General features: G+C 40.1%; 1 protein-coding gene across 7 annotated transcripts in view; it reads left to right on the top strand.

Moving 5' to 3' along the window:
• vwa3a (von Willebrand factor A domain containing 3A) overlaps window positions 1-14,811 on the top strand; it is a 44,895-nt gene extending 30,084 nt beyond the window's left edge. For 6 of the 7 annotated variants that reach the window (XM_067423865.1, XM_067423843.1, XM_067423857.1 and 3 more), the window contains 14 exons: window positions 719-911; window positions 1,535-1,605; window positions 4,617-4,763; window positions 6,095-6,173; window positions 6,512-6,616; window positions 6,741-6,838; window positions 8,858-9,010; window positions 9,098-9,206; window positions 9,866-10,010; window positions 10,277-10,421; window positions 12,458-12,609; window positions 14,249-14,366; window positions 14,488-14,585; window positions 14,710-14,811. In XM_067423865.1, the coding sequence (XP_067279966.1) occupies window positions 719-911; window positions 1,535-1,605; window positions 4,617-4,763; window positions 6,095-6,173; window positions 6,512-6,616; window positions 6,741-6,838; window positions 8,858-9,010; window positions 9,098-9,206; window positions 9,866-10,010; window positions 10,277-10,421; window positions 12,458-12,609; window positions 14,249-14,366; window positions 14,488-14,585; window positions 14,710-14,749 (1,653 nt within the window). In that variant the 3' untranslated portion in view covers window positions 14,750-14,811. Of the gene's footprint in view, window positions 1-718; window positions 912-1,534; window positions 1,606-4,616; window positions 4,764-6,094; window positions 6,174-6,511; window positions 6,617-6,740; window positions 6,839-8,857; window positions 9,011-9,097; window positions 9,207-9,865; window positions 10,011-10,276; window positions 10,422-12,457; window positions 12,610-14,248; window positions 14,367-14,487; window positions 14,586-14,709 lie in introns of those variants that run through there. The other variant, XR_010899013.1, reaches the window with a different exon arrangement.
• The last annotated feature ends 5,639 nt before the right edge of the window (window positions 14,812-20,450 follow it).

The following is a 20,450-nucleotide window of genomic DNA, read 5'->3' as shown; positions in this document are numbered from 1 at the left end:
GGCAGCCCAAAGTTTAAAGCCCAAAAAAGTGCATCCATCCATTATAAAAGTGCTCCACACGACTCCAGGGGTTAATAAAGACCTTCTGAAGTGAATCAATGACGTTCACTGCCATTATAAAAATATGGTGAGACACTTAAAGGGTTAGTTTACTCAAAAATGAAAATACTGTCATTAATTCCTCACCCTCATGTCGTTGGACACCCGTGAGACCTCCGTTCATCTTCAGAACACAGATGAAGATATTAGTGTTGAAATCCGATGGCTCAGAAAGGCCTCCATTGACACCAGTGTCTTTTTCTCATTGGCGATCCGAATCATGAATCGATTCACTGATTCATAACCGTTCGAAACTTTGCTTTGAAATTGGCCCATCACTATATAAGTGGGTATTTAGTTTTTATTGTGCGCAAAAACTAACTCATCGCTTCATAAAATGGGCTTTGTATCGACATCTTTAGTGCCTTTATGGGTCTTGAGAGAGGAAATGACGTTGGTGTCAATGAAGGCCTTTCTTGAGTGATTAAATTGATAACTAATTCCTTAATTTTTTGTTTGAGTCCTACATACTATTGTTCACATTTTGATGAAGTGAGGAAAAAACCATGTTGAACCTTGTAAAAATGAGCATGCCACCCTCTGCTGTTCCTGTATAAGAGGTGCAGCTTCTATATCCTAATGTCACATTCGATAAGCGGCCACCGTTTTTCATCCTCAGGGGTCTGTCTCTGCTTATGTGTCTGAGCGATGCAGCGCAGCGAACCTGAACCTCCATGTGTGCCTGTTCACCGGAGAGGAGGACACCGTCCGCTGCCCTCCGCCTCGCCACGCCACACGGGCCGAAACCGCACGAGCCCTGCGCGGCCTGGCACACGCGGGCAAGGGGCGCTTCCTCTGGACCACGGAGACTGGTGAGTGACTGTCTCACTGCAAAAAATGCCTTTCTTACTTAGTATTTTTGTCTTGTTTCTAGTCAAAATATCAAAAGATTCTTACATTAAGAAACATTTACTAGATAAGTATTAATTATTGTCTTTGTTTGGGAAAAAAATACTCAGAATTAAGAGTTTTTGCTTAAAATAATCAAAATAATCTGTCGTGGGGTAAGTAAAATAATCTTGTTTTCTGTTTGAATTAAGATTATTTTGCGTACCCCATTGGCAGATTAATTTGATTATTTTAAGCAAAAACTCTCTTAATTTTGATTCATTTTTCCCCAAAACAAGACAATTCCTTTAGCTTGTCTAGTAAATACTTCTTGTTTTAAGAAATTTTAGATGTTTGGACTAGAAACAAGACAAATATACGAAGATAAGCATTTTTTGCAGTGCTGAATGAGGGAGTTTTTCAAGGAAAACAAGTTTGAGGTGCTAATAAAGTTTCGTTTCAAGACCGTTATGCTGCTTTTCTCTCTGTCATATGCGCAGCACATGGTGCCTGAACCCAGTGCGGCTTACAATGGGAAGTCTTGTGTTTGTATTTGTGTGTGTGTGCAGTGGAAAATATGAGCCTCTCCCTTGTCTTTCCCCCGCAGGCATCGTGGAGAGTGACGACATCAGTGCCCTAATTGGAGAAATGGAGACGGCCTCTAATTATTGTCAGAAGGTGAGTTCAGAGCAAACCTCTTTCCTCACATGACCTGGACCTGACCCATGTCCGCCGTGTTTGAATAATTCATGGGAAACCAAAGAAAAGTTTGAAGCACACCTGCAAGGAATGATCAGTTGTTTATCAAGGTTCATCCAGGTCTTGGTGTTCGTCCAGAAACTGCGGGATCTGCTGGAGATGTTTCATTACTCATCTGAGCTGTGTCCTCATCCTCAAGGGCATTTGCTTTTAAAGGCACACTGACATAATCTATCAGTAATTGACCCTGTTTACTTTCTTAATACATACAGATTAATCGAAAAATTAAAAGTGACAGTAAAGACATATTTAATGTTAGAAAAGATTTATATTTCAAATTAACGCTTTTCTTTTAAACTTTAAACTTTTCTCTCATATATTCCTTCCCTCAAACTACCCGGCTTCATTCCAATGTGTATTGTGTATAGTGACAATCTGTACTGTGCACATTTCACCCAAAAGAGTTTAGAGTCAGTCCTAAAATAAACTACTATATATAATGTTGAATAAAATGTATTATAATGCAATGGGGGAATATATCAGGGTCCTGATAATGCTAAATGTCTTTTGATACAAGCAAAATGTGGCCTACATTCATTTTAAAATCTATCTAGTCAGTGACAGAGTGCAAGCTCGTCATATTCGTCTAAAATAATTCTGTATTTTCAGCTTCAGAATCATGAATATTATTGTTATGGTGTCACCATTGTCCTGTGCATTGGGTTACCAGCACCGAGTCCAAGCCTATTAATTTACACCCCCAATTTAATACCAAGTTTAGCAAAGCGATTAATCACAGTAAAAGTTTGTGTTTACATAATATATGTGTGTGTACTGTGTATAAGTATTGTGTATATATAAATACACACACATGCATGTATACAGATGAAAACTTTTTATTTTGGATGCGATTAATCGCGATTAATCTGTGCCAGTCAGTACATAAACAGTATATTTTTGTGAACCTTTTACCATATGTGTTGGAGTACCACACTAATATCGTATCGTGAGTTCAGTATCATATTCGTGATATGTATCGAATCGTGACACGAGGTTATCGTTACGCCCCTGCTCATTCCTATTGCATGCACTCTTCACAATTCAGGCATTATCCCCACTCGTTTCACGCGAAATACATCAGATTATGAAAGAAAACACCATTTCATGTTGACTTACCTGACAGCTATTGATCTAATACTGCTGATCTGAACTGTAATGCACAACTTGATAACTTAAGAAAGTCGAAATTGAACTATAAGCGCTTTAAAGGGATCCCCTGGTGTTGAGACTTGTATGGCTTAATATAACATAAATGATGTCTCTTACTGAATTATGTAGTAGAAAACCCATGAAAGATCTACGTTATTTAAAAAATCGATTTTATATTTGGACCATGGGCGGCGCCATTTTGTTTGTGTTCTAGGTTGATGACGTAGAATGGTGGCACTCCTCAATCAGCTGGCGCTACCCGTAGCTATTTTTACCACAACGCAACTCGAAAATTGTTTCAGAGTTAAACAAAACCAATGAATTGCTTTGTAATTGTCTCTTACAACACACTCTTGTAACACACTCAAACATACATGTGCACACAAACTCTCTCTCTCACAGACTCACACACACCCCAACAGATCGGCGCGAACACACACACACACACGCACTACGTGCGCGCATACATAACCCTCAATCACTATTTCCTGTGTTGATATCATAGACTGTTGATATGCAGTAGATTAACTGTAATGCCTAATGTATCCAGCAGAGGGAAATATCTAGGTAGGACGATGGGATAGGGTAACGTGAGGAAGAGAGGCAGGTTTTGGTGATGATGCATGGGATTGGTTTGTGCATTAAAGTTTGAGCACGCTCAGTGAATTAGCCTCAATCTTTAAACTTTCATTTTTAAGACACAAATAACATTCGCTACTTTTGTTCACTAATACAACTTGAAGGAGTGAATGAAGATGAGTGCGTGAAGTCCTGTTTGTAAATCGGCTGTACACTCGTTATTGCGGTGCAACGTGAGACTGAATGACTGCACTCGAACATGTCCACTATGGTGTCGGACAACACTACAAATGGCCGTCCCTTCAAATAATGCCCTATTTCAGGGTATAGGGGTCGATTTCGGATTCAGCCCCTGTCGTGGAGACTGAGCAGCCCAACATCTCGATTGAGACAGAGCAGTCTGTCAGGTGTGCGCGCCCGCCGATCTGTTTGTGACTTGTGTAGGTGAGTTTGTGTGCACATGTATGTTTGAGTGTGTTTTACGTACAATTACAAAGCAATTCATTGGTTTTGTTTAACTCTGAAACAATTTTCGAGTTGCGTTGTGGTAAAAATAGCTACGGGTAACGCCAGCTGATTGAGGAGTTCAACCATTCTACGTCATCAACCTAGAACGCAAACAAGATGGCGCCGCCCTATTTAATGGATTTTTTAAATAACGTAGATCTTTCATGGGTTTTCTACTACATATTTCAGTAAGATACATCGTTTATGTTATATTAAGCCATACAAGTATCAACACCAGGGGATCCCTTTAAAATACTTGAATCAGACAGAAGTCTTCTCCGTGGTCTGCTCTTGCTCAGCATCATAAATCAATGCGCCCTGGAGGCAGACTTTGTTATAAAATTAGAAGTTTATGAAGAAATTTATAGATTACAATTAGTTTCTCTAGCAGGACAAGTGTTCTACAAATACTCCTTACAAGTATTAAGTACATATTTCAATCAAGGCAGTATCAGTGATGGTTCTGGTGCTGGAGAATCTCTTCAGGTGGTCACAAAGCAGCATCTGATATTTAAAGATAAATTAGTGACTCCCCAAATGAGCTCATCCAGACTGGGAACACCCCCTTTAAAAAGGCCTCCCCTCTTGTCGGCATCACTTTTCATCCACTGCAACATACTTAACGCATAATAGATATAAAGTAAATATTACACAACACTTTCTTATATGGGACTTTCATCCATGTTTCCCTGCAGTGCTCTGAACTACTGGACTCTCTGATCCCGAAGGGCTCCGGCAGAGGTTCAGGAGGAACCAGTACCCCGTCCCTCAAACCCCAGGCCTGCACCCGCAAAGCAAAACTGCCGTCTCCCAGACCCACAACACTCAGCCTGGCTCGACTGGTCAGATCACGGTCCTCATCTCACAGTTAGACACTTGATCTGTCATGCCGTCAGTATGGCAGGCTGAAAAAAACAGTACTGCGAGTCACCAGCATTTGATGTGATTTGGGTGCTGGTGATCTCCTCAGGTAGCCTGACGTGGTCATACATGGTCTGAAACTGCTCCATTGGGCTGTGATTATGGGGCGTGTTTCAACCGAACCAGGAAAAACATCAATTGGATAGACCTACAACCAATCAGAGCAACGAACCGACGCATTACATTAGTTGTCAAATGTCAACAGAGCTTAACTGCACTGTGTTGCCAAGACTGCGTTTTTTCCCGTCGGTTGTTTTCCATGTCCGTGGCGGGTTGACGCAACTTCAATTATGTGATATATAGACCCAGGAGTGTGAATTTTAGCAGGTAACCTTGCCAAAATAACACACATTTTACCCCCCAAACACCATTTGTTCCGCATTATGTTTATTGGCCGTGGAAATGTGATGTTGACATCCCTACAATGACAAACCAGTGTGTAAAACTCTTTAAAGCATATTTAAAGAGAATATGCCACAAACTTAACATACATCTCATACTTTTGAAAATCCAGCGTTAGTTGACCCAGATAAGCGCTCGTTGTCACTGTTGGGAACACGACGTCTTGCTTTTTTTTAATGATGGGGTTTGGCTTTGTTTCCAGGGGGACCGTTAAAGAACGCGACACACGTCTCCTGGAAATCCTGTAGAATTCAACCAATCAGATCATGACTTCAAAACTCCCAAATGTTTTCAATTTTGTGTCCCTTATGCATCAGACGTGCAACCAATATCTACACATTGCTAGACTTTTGACTGTCAGCAAGTCCTGCTTAGCTTATTCTCGCCAAGAACCTAGATAGGAAGAGATTGTCTGTCAGACATGTTTTGTTGTTATGTGTTGTTTAAGTGTAGCTTCATATGAAGTTGTTGATATCACAGATTAGGTTAACCATCTTAGAAAATCATGTTGGTCTAAGGTGGTCTTCTTCTTAGTAGGACATTTAAAGGGATAGTTCACTGAAAAATCATCATGTTGCTCCAAACCTGCATTTTTTTCTTCTGAGGACCACAAAATAAGATATTTTGAACAATGTTAATAACCCAACAGATCTGATGATCATTTACTTCCATTGTATGGATAAGGAACACTGAGGCATTTCTCAAAAGATCATCTATTGCGTTCTACAGAAGAAAATAGGGCATACAGGCTTGATGTTTTATAATCTGTCATCATATACTCATGTAATAGTCTCTTTAAGAGACTCATTACACAGATGCTTTCACTGATCATGATGTATGATGTGAACAGGAAAGCAGGCAGATGAGCCGGTTGGCACAGAACGGCTTGGCTTGGAGGCCGAACAGCTCTAAAGCAGAAATCCCAGCAGGTGTGGCGTCTCACCATACACCAAATGGTCTCTATGTGCCATCTGAACTGTTTGTCTTAATTCATACTATATATATGTGTGTGTGTGTGTGTGTGTGTGTGTGTGTGTGTGTGTGTGTGTGTGTGTGTGTGTGTGTGTGTGTGTGTGTGTGCGTGTGCGTGTGCGTGTTTTTATTTTTTTATTTTTTTCTATCTACGTCAGATTCTGAAGCATGTCAGTGTCTATATTTTGCCCAGGCTAAAACATCCTCTGATTGTCTCTCATACTAAATGCTTGGCTATTTGTGACTCATGGTGCATTCATTTTTTTTAGAGTACTTATTTTTGGTCTTTTTTTAGTCTCGTCAGCTGATTTCAGCACACCAGCTGGGCTGTCAAAGGCTGCTGATCAGAGGAGAACCATTGTGTCTCAGTCTGTGTTCTTCATGGAAGATGGCAACTTGGGTTAGTGGAAATGGATTTTCCATGTTTGTCTTGTCATAGCCAGAAACATGTACACATGTGATCCACTCATATCGTCTCTGGTTTATATTGTGTCATATTATATAGCATTGATTGTCTTATCTAGGTGCTGTCTTCAATAAATATCCAACACCCAAGAGTGTGCGTAAGACTATCAACACCATTAAACTGCCAAAACGTGAAGACATCTGTTCAACTAAAAAGGTACTGTACTGTATGTTCCATACAAATGCCTAATGTTTTCCAAATTCCTCCTATATTTTCAGGCTACATCCGCCTAAACTGGCACACTTATCCCCAGCTCACAAAAATATGTTCTAAAAACATTTAGCTATTTTTCCCATTAGGTTATGAAAATGCTATTTCTGAATGTTCTCAGTTTTAAAAATGTTGTTTTTTCTTGGTTATATGGACATTAAAGGGTATATTCCATTTTATGCAAACCATTTTATGCAAACCATTCCATTTTATGCATATATTCCATGCAAACCTTATAGGAACGTTACTTTTAAATGTTTTTAATGATAGGAAGGATAATAGAAAGTGTTTTAATATCTCTCCAAAATTTCACACAGCAGATGTACAAGGGCATAATAGGTCTTGATGTTGTTTTTGAACTCTACTAGAATAGGTTTTCATTTCATGTTTTCATAGGTTTGAACTCTACTAGAATAGATTTTCATTTCATGTTTTCATAGGTTTTTCAATGTTCAAAAAAGCACATTATTTTTCCTATATTTGGCATTATTGCAGCTCTTCTCTTCCCAGTCTGTCAGTAACGCTCTGTTTAGGTCCTGTCTCTATGAAGCCCCTCCTTCTGAAAAGCTCAGTGTGCTCTGATTGGTCGGCTGGAGCAGTGTGTTGTGATTGGTCAACCACTTCGAGGGTGTTTGGGAAATGTCCCGTCCCTTTGGCCTAGAAATCTAGACGCACCCTAGCGGCAGCAAATCTAATCTGCCCGCGAGTGTCGTCTAGCAACTCTCAATACACTTCTGAGCTGTAATCGCCTAACTCTTGCTGGGCCAATCACATCATGTATAGAGTCGGTGGGCAGGCCCATAATGACGATGGCCGAGTTGCGTTTGCGTGCTTCTAGTAAACACAGAAACTGGCGAACGGCGGTCTTTCGAATCAGCTTTGACCACGACTCTGGAAGACTTGGAGTTAAGCTTTTTTCTGAGAAAAGAACAAAGAACGGCACTGAAGTCATTCTTAAAAAGGGAAGATGTGTTCGGAGTTTAGCCGACCGGATACGGTGAATGTTTAATCTATCAACAAGCTCTGCTTCACCTTCGTTGCTCTGGTTGGTGTAGCGCTATCCTATCGCGTGCAGAGGGAGTTTGAAAGACAACCATTTATCCCGCCCCTCGGATTGCGCCCTGTCTATGGTGAGTTTCCAGACCAAACATCTTGATGTGGGTCTGGCTTGTCAGGCTACCGTCCCTTACCATAAATGCAAGTTTCAACCATAGACTGTAAATAAATATGGATATAGTGTCCATGACGTCACCCGTAGGTTTCCGAAGAGCATTTTTGAAGCCTAAAGTGGGTGGAGCCGGTCGTCGCTGCGCGTCACTCCTGGAAAACCGAAAACGGGCAAAGAGGCGGGACGTGGGCGGAGCTGAGGTGACGTGATGACAGAAGACAAACGACTAGTAGTGACAGCAGCGGCAATCCACCCGTCACTCAAGTGACCACGCCCTTAATTATGCGGAACTTAAAGGCTTAAAAACGGCTGAGCTATAAAAAAAATCCACCCCCCTCACAGTTGTCATAAAGAGCAATATTAGCCGTATAGACCAAAGCCACAATTTTTACCAGGCTGTAAACAGGTTATTTTCTGCTTTAAAGTTGGGCATTTAAACATGGAGGAGATACAGATTTGACTCCCTTCTGGAGCCTGTCTCTAGTGGCCAGTCGATGAATGGCAGGTTAAGTCACTTTCATGCTCTGCATATGGCTTGAGCGAGAATTATTTATATGAGGAATATTGTGACGTGTTCGTTCCCAGAAGAAAACTCTAGACTACAATGGAGGGATTTCAGGGAGCTCAGAAACAGTGACACTGATGTAGAGGAGGGAATAACTGCCTTTGGAGTGACTTTGTGCTTTTACCTTTTTCATGCTCAAACTGCAACATTACACACTAAAGAAAGTTGAAAATATCAAAAAGCATAGGTCCTCTTTAAATTCTAAGGGATTGTTTTGTGTGTGTCCTTTAAGTGGCTGAGGAGGTTTGGTATAAGGAACCTGAAGCTGGACCTTCACAAGCTGATATCTGGACCTGAATGCTGCCATCACAACCAACTGGTGCCGTCCGTCCAGAGGAGAGTGTCTGCTAAATACTGCGGCATATTCCCTAGTGTCCAAGTCAACGTAAGCACAGTGCTGTGTAACACCAGTCATACTGAAATTATTAGTTTTCCATGTTAAGTATTCGGTGTGCCTTGATGTTCACCATAGGGGGCTGTGAAACACTTGCATCTGACTCCTGGTGAGTTAAAGCACTACCTCGGTCAGACGGAGAAACTGATGCAGCGCTACGGCCGGAGACTGGACTGGTTACTGACAGGTACAGTCTCTTTCTGGAGAGAAATGTCAAATTTGACTATTTGTCTATTTCTAAACTGTCATCCCCATTTTTGAGCATAGATCTGATATAAATAGTTCCCTTTCTGTCGAAATACAGTCACTAGAGCTCATTTTGGGACAGACACCTCTGACGTATTCAGAAAAGGTCATTGATATAGAAATTTGCATGCATGGCCACTCCTGGACATCCGGACATAAAACGGTCTTTGCTTTTTCAGCTTTGAAAAAAATAAATAGTTCTTATGTGATCAGGTTGGTGGTACTATATCAGTATCTGTGTGAGGATAATATCAGAACCAAACTCACACAACTACAATATGGCTCTTATCCAAAAGATAAAGACAGCACAGGCATTATTTTAGTTCCTGAAGGGTGGCAGGTTAAATGGACTACATTTATATAGCGCTTTTATCCAAAGCGCTTTACATTTTTGCCTCACATTCACCCATTCATACACCGACGGCGATGTCAGCCATGTAAGGCGCCATCCAGCTCGTCGGGAGCAGCTGGGGTTAGGTGTCTTGCTCGGTATGGTACCCCGGCAACCGGGGTCAGGTTAGCAGTAGACATTATGGAAGCTCACTAGGTTTTAGAACAGATCCCTTTTTCCTGCCATGTGGATGTTTCGTTTGCGAGCAGGCAGCAAGCGTATGTTCGGATCAGTGCTGGAAAAGGACGTCTGTGTTCTGCTGGATGTGTCTGGATCAATGGCCCCCTTCCTTGCTGAACTCCAGAAGGGACTGACCTTACTGATCTGGGATCAGCTGCATGCCAACAGCGTGAGGTGAGTGAACTGTTTTTGCTCTAGATGGAGATCAGAAAATCTCTCTCACTCACCTGTCATCCATTGATTGGCTGTACGGTTAGTCCCGGCCTGGTTTGGGTGAATGGACCCTTCTCACAGACTGTGATGGTGCATTTCCACAGTTTTGGAGAAGAAATGTAAAAAGGGTCTATGATACACATGAACATGTCTTAGAGTTGTCTCCTATCATGATTAGTGAGTTTGCTGGCGGTGTCTTAGTGACGTGTGTGTGTGTTGTGTGTCAGGTTTAATGTGGTGGCGTTCTCCGGAGGGGTGCGGATGTGGCAGTCGGCGCTGGTCGAGTCCACTGAGGATCTGTGTACGGAGGCAGCGCAGTGGTTGAGTCAGCTCAGCTCACACGGCACTTCATCCACACTTCAGGCACTGCAGGTACTCTCTGCAACACTCACAATAACTGCCTTTATATCTGACCCGTGCTGGCAAAAAGAGTTCGCATTGAGCAAATGATCAAAAACAAGTTATTCTCTAAAATGAAAACTTGAGGTTTTCTTTTAGTTGAAAAACATTAAATAATGTGTGTAAACTCTCATGAAGTACAGAACGTACATAGGCCTACACTGAAGTCAAGATATGGTTATTGTGTTTATATTGTTTCACATGTTCATGTTGAGAAAAACAAGAATATCCACGTGTTTGGGTGAAAGTTTCTCCTCAGTCTGATAACAATAAGGCCAGGTGCACGCTCCGCTGTTTTCTGACAGACATTACAGGGACACAAATATAACGGTGTGCTAAACAATGTTACAGTGTTTAAGTTCTGTCGAAGGAGACAGGATAAGAACAGAAAACACAAGGGAATCACATGTCTCGAGGTCATTTTAAGTTATCTCGGCTCGCTCATGCTTACCTGTAGTCGTGAATGCAGTGATGGACAGCTGTCTTTTCTCATTCGACTGGTCAATAATGATGGCTCAGTGTTTGGATTTCATGGGATTTCTCATTGAGGTGGTGATATTAGCATAACTTTCACCTGATCATTTTTGAACAGGACATGCTGATTCATTGGATCAAAAGTAATTCCAATTTGCAAGATCATTTTGATCAAAGTAATTATTATCGAATAATTATTACAGATCAAATATTTGACTATCTGTGCACACCCCTAGTTTAAATGTCCATGCCTGCATGTTTAGCCCTCTTTGCCTACCCTGTTCACAGCTGGTATTAAGATGAGTTTCTGTCAATCGGATCATAAGCAGACGAGGGAAACGCATTCCCGTTTTCACCTGATGTTTTATTCCATCTCATTTGTCCACTTTTAACCACTTCTGTCCTAAATTCTTCCGTTTATAGTCGGGTATGTGTGTGGATTTTTCAGATCTTTCTAATGAACAAAATAAGCTCACACAATTTACAATTTGACCGGAGACAATGGGAAAACATACGGAGAGCATCAGCTTTCATTTCTGCTCTGACACACTCAAGACCAGCCGAACGCTGTGAGTGTGTGTTAGAAATGCAGGAATGGGAAGAGATTATTGTGCTGTACATTTTTCATACTCAAACCAAACTTAGGTCTTTAGCCGACACAGTTTAAATCCCGTCTGGCTAGCACGCTTTCCTGTAATGTTTACGCATTAGGTCAGTAGGCGGAGAGTATCCGGTGTTTTGTGGCTGTTTGAACGGATTTGACCACATGAGCATACACCACGAAAGCGAAAGTGAATGTGTTTTCCACTGAAAGTGGACACGCTCAAAACGTTTTAGACCCGATTACATCTGTATTTAGCATCGTCTTTAGCATCGTCCACTTGTGATTCAATCAACCAAAACACATCTTAAAGGGATAGTTCACCCAAAAAAGAAAATTAGCCCATGATTTACTCCCCCTCAAGTCATTCTAGTTGTATATTGATGGGTTGTTTTTGAAGTCTATAAAAGTGCATCTTTCCATCATATAACTGCTCCACACGGCTCTGGGGTGTTAATAAAGGCTTTCTGAAGCGAATCGGTGCGTTTGTGTAAGAAAAATATCCACATTTAAAAACTTTATAGACTAAAATAACTAGCTTCCAGTGGTCAGCGGTATGCAGGTCGACTTACGGTGAAAGAGTAACCCCTGACACAATGTTCAGGAGCATCTCAAGTTTTGATGCCTCTCGTGGATAATGCTGGGCAACTAACTCAAGCCCCTCTTCTCTTATATCGAAATCCTCAGCCATTTCTCTTTAAAAATTCAGATCATGACCAGTGTTTTGTTATTCTTTTTTTCTTCTGCGTTCGTCAATATGAATGCGTCAAGGGTTTAAGGGTTACTCATTTTACACTTAGGATGACTTGAGGGTGAGTAAATCATGGGATGGTTTTCATGTTTGGTTAAACTATCGCTTTAATACCAGGTGTAAACTGGGCCTGAGCTGTTCTTGTGTGTGAGCGTGACGGTATGTAATGCTGCTTTGCTCCAGACAGGCTGTGGTCTGGCAGATGATGTTGGTCTGTATCTGATCAGTGATGGAAGCTGTGACTCCAGCCACAGTCGGATACTGACAGAGATAGAGACACTGAGACGAGAGAAGAGCTTCACCGTCCACACCGTTGCACACAACTGCCATGACAGGTCAGCTCTAAAGGCACGTTCACACCAAAGAGGATAACTATAAAGATTATCATATAGTTCAAAAAATCATTCTCAGTATTAAAGAATAGCAGAGTTCACACCACAGCTACAGGGATAACGGCAGGGATAACGGCACAGAGAAATATGATATCGCTGGAATCACGGTAAAAACAACCAATCAGAATCCACCCTGCTGTAATAAGCTCTAGCATTTAAAGTGACAGACATGCACTTAGAATAAATAGAGCAAATGTCCGCTGGTGTGGACTCTGATTTTGTTTTTGTTATAGTTATCGTTCTTTGTGTGAATGGGCCTTAATGATGCTTTTGTATTATTCTTTTGTCACAATTCAGATTTCTGTGATGCTTCCATAACAGAAAATGTTACTTTGGCAATAGTGTTTTTGTGTTTTATGAATACATATGTTTTTTATTAGAATGGAATAATGTCTGTGTATGTAGTAGTGAGTCATAAAGACACCCAAAATCAGTGACATACGGCAAGTGGTAATTTTTCCCAGCCATTCTCATGGATGCTTCCAAGATTATCACAACATCCTTGCAATTTTAACAAGTCCTCATCTTTCAGCCAGCTGGGTGTTACTTTAATATCATCTGAATGAATCGCCTAGCGCTAATAGGCCACGTAAAATCACAGAGTGGGGTCAGCACATGCTGAGGTGCGCAGAAGTCGATAGCTACAGACCTTCAAACTCCATACGGCCTTCAGATTAGCTCAAGATAAATGTGTAGAGAGCTTCATGGAATGGGTTTCCATGGCCGAGCAGCTCAGCTCAAGCCTTACATCACCAAGTGCAATGCAAAGCGTAGGATGCAGTATAAAACATGCCAATGCTGGACTACAGATTTTATTATAATAAAATCATTATTATAATTAATAATAAAAAATCATGAATTTGTTAGTCTTGACCAGGTCTTGACCTGACTGGCAAGGCTATGATTCGACTTTACACCTCAGCCAAACGGTTAAACAGAAATGCGAGCAGCGCCCGATGATGCCAAGTGGAGCAGATAGGGAAAGGGCAAAGAAAAAGAAAGCACTCTAAGAAGAATCAGCTAAATGCTGCAAAATTACTGACCTGTTTAGACCAGGGCTTTAAGTCCAGGTCAGTTTCATCTGTAAATACTACTTTTTTTCTTTGTTAAATTGGTATTAAATTGCATTATTTTTGTTGCACTATCGCTTCTGACTCTCTGCTCCCAGTACCTACCTTATTTTATTCATCCAAATAGTTCACACTTTGCTAGAGTAATTGATTGATTTGAACAAGTATTAACTTAGACATTGACAACATATTATTTTAGTTTTTAAGTTTTGCCCCATGTTGGTTTTACCCTGTGTGTGTGTGTGTGTGTGTGTGTGTGTGTGTCTGTGGGGTTAAAGACCCCCCTTGGCACCCCACACATTTAGAGGATTTGTAAACAAAATAAACCACTTTAATATGATTTATTTTCACACAAAATCTGTTGCTCCATAAATGTTCAAACATATTTTTCTTCTGCAATCATTCACTATGAGATTAATGAAAAGCACATGTCTATTAGGGTGTGCCTTTAGCCCCACTGCACCCTGTGTGTAATAGTGTGATTTATAAAATCATTTAATCTTTCGGAACAGATCCGGCAGTGAGTTTCTGAAGTGTCTGGCCCATAAAACAGGAGGACGATTCCATCAGGCTCCGGACGACACGGACCAGGCTCTGATCAGAAACCTGCTGTCAGGCCCAAGCACTGCAGTACGTACACGCCGACTCTTACATTTCTCATATTGCAGGGGTTTGTGCTTTTCAACACGTTCAAATGCCTCTTCCATTGCTATGAAATGATGTGTTGATTCTTGCATGTCCTCAATCAAAGGACCCGGTGCTTCCAAAATTTGAGGGGGACGATCTAAGGAAACTGGCAGATGAGATTGAGAAGCTGAGATTGTTCCAGAAACAAGCCAAAGCTTTCAGGTTTGTGTCTTCCTGTGTGTTCATTCAGTGCTGAAGCGCTGATGCAGACGCCTAGTGTTGATGTAATGATTGATGTTAATGTGGTAATGGTTTTAATGTGGTGACTCGTCTTTTGTTTTCATAGGGAAACTATTTTGGAGTCGAGGAACCTGGAGGGAACATAGACGCTGATCTACATCAGAACCTGGAGGGAACATAGACGCTGATCTACATGCCTGTTCAAATCACGACAGATTTTATTATTATGAATAAACCTTTATTTAAACGTTTGAGTAAATATTGTGTGTTTCACTCACTCGAATCATCTATAAATCATTTGATGAGATTTAATGTAAGAATATTTGTTAATGATTAAACATTGTGGCTAAAAGTAATATTTTGTAAACATATTTTGAATAGGTATCAGTTATAAAAAAAGCCCTTTATGCTGCTTTATATTACAAACTGATATAATAATCATAAATATTGGTTTGTAGCGCAAATATTTTTAACGTTTACTGCACTTTGTTATTTTTGTAGGTTAATGAATTGGGATGTTTATTCCATGTTGCAGAATAAGATGAATTTGACTTGTCTGTACGGAGCATCTCTTGATGAGGCAGCGCTGGTTTCAAAAGCACACTGTAACTTTAGGGGAACAGAATACTTTATAGTATTAATAATAATTTGTTACATTTATATAGTGCTTTTATAGACACTCAAAGTGCTTTTACATATGGAAGGGGGAATGTCCTCAACCGCCTCCAATTAGATTGACTTTAGATTAGATCTGGAGGGGTTTGGCTTTAGGGACACCCAGGGGAACCTCGTGAAGCTGGAAGGAGGGCTTCGCCTGCAAGGAGGGTGGATGGGAAACGGGGCGCTCTGCCATAACCACACATTTTTGTTACTGTATTCCTAAAGAAAGACTCACCTACACTCTTCACACTTCATATTATATACATCACACAGGCCTACAGGAATTCCAGTACTTACTGAGAGAGGAAGAGGAAGTTCTGTGACACAAGTACACTATATTGCCAAAGGTTTTGGGACGCCTGCCTTAATATGGAGTTGTCCCACCCTTTGCAGCTATAAGAGCTTCAGCTCTTCTGGGAAGGCTTTCCACAAGGTTTAGGAGTTTGTTTATGGGAATCTTTGACCATTCTTCTAGAAGCGCGTTTGTGAGGTCAGGCACTGATGTTGGACAAGAAGGTCTGGCTCTCAGTCTCCGCTCTAATTCATCCCAAAGGTGATCTATCAGGTTGAGCTCAGGACTCTGTGCAGGCCAGTCAAGTTCCTCCACACCAAACTCACTCATCCATGTCTTTATGGACCGACACTTTGTGCACTGGTGTGTAGTCATGTTGGAACAGGAAGGGGCCATCCCCAAGCTGTTCCCACAAGGTTGGAGCATGAAATTGTCTAAAATGTCTTGGTATGCTGAAGCATTAAGAGTTCCCTTCAGTGGAACTAAGGGGCCAAGCCCAACCCCTGAAAAACAACCCCGTACCATAACCCCCCTTACACCAAACTTTACACTTGGCACAATGCAGTCAGGCAAGTACCATTCTCCTGACAACCGCCAAACCCAGTCCATCAGATTGCCAGACAGAGAAGCATGATTGGTCACTCCAGAGAACACGTCTCCACTGCTCTAGAGTCCAGTGGCGGTGTGCTTTACACTGCATCCGACGCTTTGCATTGCATTTGGTGATGTAAGGCTAGGATGAGCTGCTCGGTCAAGGAACCCCATTCCATGAAGTTCTCTACACACTGATCTTGAGCTAATCTGAAGGCCACACAAAGTTTGGAGGTCTGGAGCTATTGACTCTGCAGAAAGTTGGCGACTTGCATACCAGCATACCCTGACCCCGCTCTGTGATTTTATGTGGCCTAACACTTCGTGGCTGAGTTGCTGTTGTTTCCAATTGCTTACACTTTGTTATAATACCACTAACAGTTGACCATGTGTAACGGAGCCCAGCTAGTAGTTGCGAGTAAACCTCACTCCTCTGATCTCAAGAAATGCTCTAACAACTGTTGCTAGAAGTTGCAGCCTCTAGCCTCCTTGTTGGCGGACCCGTGTTCGAGTCCCGCTTGGAGTCGGCGGTTCGAACAGGAGGGGTTACATGTGGAATATTTAGAAGTGGTGAAAATTCACAAATGGACTTATTGTACAGGTGTCAAGTTGTCAAACTATCAAGGTACCACGCTTGAGTTCACTGAGCTCCCGAGAGTGACCCATTCTTTCACAAATGTTTGTAGAGGCGTCTGATACTTGATTTTATGAACCTGTGGCCATGGAAGTGATTGGAACACCTGAATTCAGTCATTTGAAGGGATGTCCCAATATTTTTGGCAAAATATTGTGTATACTGGTATATTTCTTTGCTATTGTGCATTTGTGGTGCCAAAGATACCTCTACAGCAATTAGACAGACAGATGACAGACAGATAGACAGACAGACAATGATAGATAGACAGACAGACAGACAGACAGACAGACAGACAGACAGACAGACAGACAATGATAGATAGACAGATGACAGACAGACAGACAATGATAGACAGACAGACAGACAGACAGACAATGATAGATAGACAGACAGATGACAGACAGACAATGATAGATAGACAGACAGACAGACAATGATAGATAGACAGACAGATAGACAGACAGACAGACAGACAGACAGACAATGATAGATAGACAGATGACAGACAGACAGACAGACAATGATAGACAGACAGACAGACAGACAGACAGACAGACAATGATAGATAGACAGACAGATGACAGACAGACAATGATAGATAGACAGACAGATAGACAGACAGACAGACAATGATAGACAGACAGACAGACAGACAGACAGACAGACAATGATAGATAGACAGATGACAGACAGACAGACAATGATAGACAGACAGACAGACAGACAATGATAGACAGACAGACAGATGACAGACAGACAATGAAAGATAGACAGACAGATGACAGACAGACAGACAATGATAGACAGAAAGACAGATAACAGACAGACAGACAGACAGACAGACAATGATAGACAGACAGACAGATGACAGACATACAGACAGACAGACAATGATAGATAGACAGACAGATGACAGACAGACAGACAATGATAGACAGACAGACAGACAATGATAGACAGACAGATGACAGACAGACAGATAATGATAGACAGACAGACAGGCAATGATAGACAGACAGACAGACAGACCGACAATGATAGATAGACAATGATAGATAGACAGACAGACAGACAGACAGACAGACAGACAGACAGACAGACAGACATAGATAGATAGATAGATAGATAGATAGATAGATAGATAGATAGATAGATAGATAGATAGATAGATAGATAGATAGATAGATAGATAGATAGATAGATAGATAGATAGATAGATAGATAGATAGATAGATAGAGCTACTTGTCGATTTCCATTTATCTTTACAATTTAAATCTGACGATTGAATAGGCAACTTTATACAGCATTGCATATGCATCAATAATAATCTTTTTATTCAAGGTATTATAAAATGTGAAAAGTATTTTGGTTTATTATTTTTATTTTTTTAAATTGTCAGATGGAAAATGAATGAATAGATGAATGAATGAATAATTGAAATAAAGAGTTGCTCAATCAGATAGCATGGACGCAAGTGCTCATTGGCTGCTGTGTAGGTTCGCGCGCACTCGCGGTTTTACGGTCACGCGCTCGGGCAGGTGAAGCGCAGGTGACTGACAGATGCAGAACTCCAGAGACACGAGCGGGATGACGCGACGCGCGCGCAGCTGATGGACACAACACACAAATGACCAGGACTGACAGGTAAAATGTCGTTTTAAACATCATCAACTAATAAAAGGACAATGAGCAGGGAAAGAACAAGTGGGGCATGCACATTTAATGACATTCTGGCTAGCTATTAAATGATTAAAGTTTGAATAATGCTTTAAGTGTATTATTTTCTATGTGTTTCTTCGAGACTGATAATGAAACGCGCATCCTTTTGTGTACAGACTTACATCGATTATTATAGGCCTGTTATTGTCATATTTGTAGTGGACAGTTATAGTTTCCATTCTGGGTGACACTTTATATGAACAGTGTTCATGTTTCATGTTACAGAGGGACTCTAATTAACCAAATGCACTTGCATTTCATCTATTTTGAGAGGCTTGTAAATACACAAAGTAAACACTAGCTATTGTAATTATTTTTACAACTTTCACTTTTGCTCCAATTATTGTATAAAATCTAATGGTGTTAACAGTTTAAGGTGTAGACAAAATGATCATATTTTGTATATTACACATCACTGAATTTCATTAAAGCCATTCATTCAGAGAAACGGGGAAGAAAAAAGAAAAAAAAAACAGTTTGATCAAAAGAGCTTAAATATTTTGTGTTGTAACTGTGACGTGTAAATACAGTCAAAATGTCCAAACATTAGCGATAAGAAAACTGTAAATGTCACCAGAGCCTGTGTGGGGGAAAGATCAGACGATGTTGACAAAAAGTAGATCACAGTTGAGCTTTTAAAGGATTAGTTCGCTCAAAAATGAGCATTTCCTGATCATTTACTCACCCGCTCTTGTCCAAGATGTTCATGTCTTTCTTTCTTCAGTTGAAAAGAAATTAAGTTTTTTGAGGAAAACATTCCAGGGTTTTTCTCCACATAATGGACCTCAATAGAAACCAATGGTTGAAGGTCCAAATAAATCCAGTTTCTAAAGGAAGGGCTTCAGAGGCTCTGCATGATCCCACACGAGGAATATGGCCTTATTGTTTTCTTAATTTAAAAAAAAAAAAAAAAAAAATATATATATATATATATATATATATATATATATATATATATATATATATATATATATATATATATATATATATATATATATATATATATATATATATACTTTTTAAACTCAAAAGCACGACTTCTGTGTTCTGTATTTGCACGGCAACGTCATACACCGTGAAGAAGAACAACAAAAGTCACGCATTTGAGGTAAACAAAAAAGTATATAATTTTTTTTTTTTTTTTATTTTTTTTTTTTATAGAAAATGACCAATGGTTTTCATATTGATTTGGACCTTCAACCGTTGGTTGCCATTGTGGAGAAAAGTCCTGGAATTCTTTCCTCAAAAAACAACTTCTTTTTTTTTTAGCCGAAGAAAGAAAGAGGTGGGGGTGAAGAAAATATCAGGACATTTTCATTTTGAAGTGAACTACTTTAACATGCTTTCTGTCAGAATAATGTTAAACTCTTTACAATAACGTCTTTTTTTGTATTATGTATTACTAACATGAGCTAACAACACTGTATAAAGTTGTTGCCTTAAAGTTTTAAATTACAATTAACTTTAGGTTAAACTACATTTAAGTAATTTATCTTAAATGACATTAAAATGACTTTTCTTGAATCTTGAATAATTTATATAATAACTTATTTGGATGAGTTAAAGCAATGTTTTAAAACATATTGGCATAACTTATTTGATCGTGTAATGTTTTACCGTGAATGAGCAATATATTTGTTATGGTATTTTATTAACCTTTGTAAATATTAGTTAATAAAATCCAGCTGTTCATAGTTTGTTCATGTTAGCTTACAGTACATGAACTAATGTTTTTAATAACATATCAGTAAATGTTGAAATTAACATTACAATTAATAAATGATGTGGGAAGTATTGTTCAATCTGTGTTAATGTTAAGTTAACTAATGTCAACTAATGAAAAATGATTGTAAAGTGTTAAAACGAATGCTTTTATATGTATGTTTCAGTTTAAAGGGTTAATATTCGACCTCATGTCGTATCAAACCGGTGTAAAAGAATCTGTTT

The sequence above is a fragment of the Pseudorasbora parva genome, chromosome 2 (assembly GCF_024679245.1).
Source record: "Pseudorasbora parva isolate DD20220531a chromosome 2, ASM2467924v1, whole genome shotgun sequence".
Classification (NCBI taxonomy): domain Eukaryota; kingdom Metazoa; phylum Chordata; class Actinopteri; order Cypriniformes; family Gobionidae; genus Pseudorasbora; species Pseudorasbora parva.
This window is presented reverse-complemented; position numbering and strand designations above follow the sequence as displayed.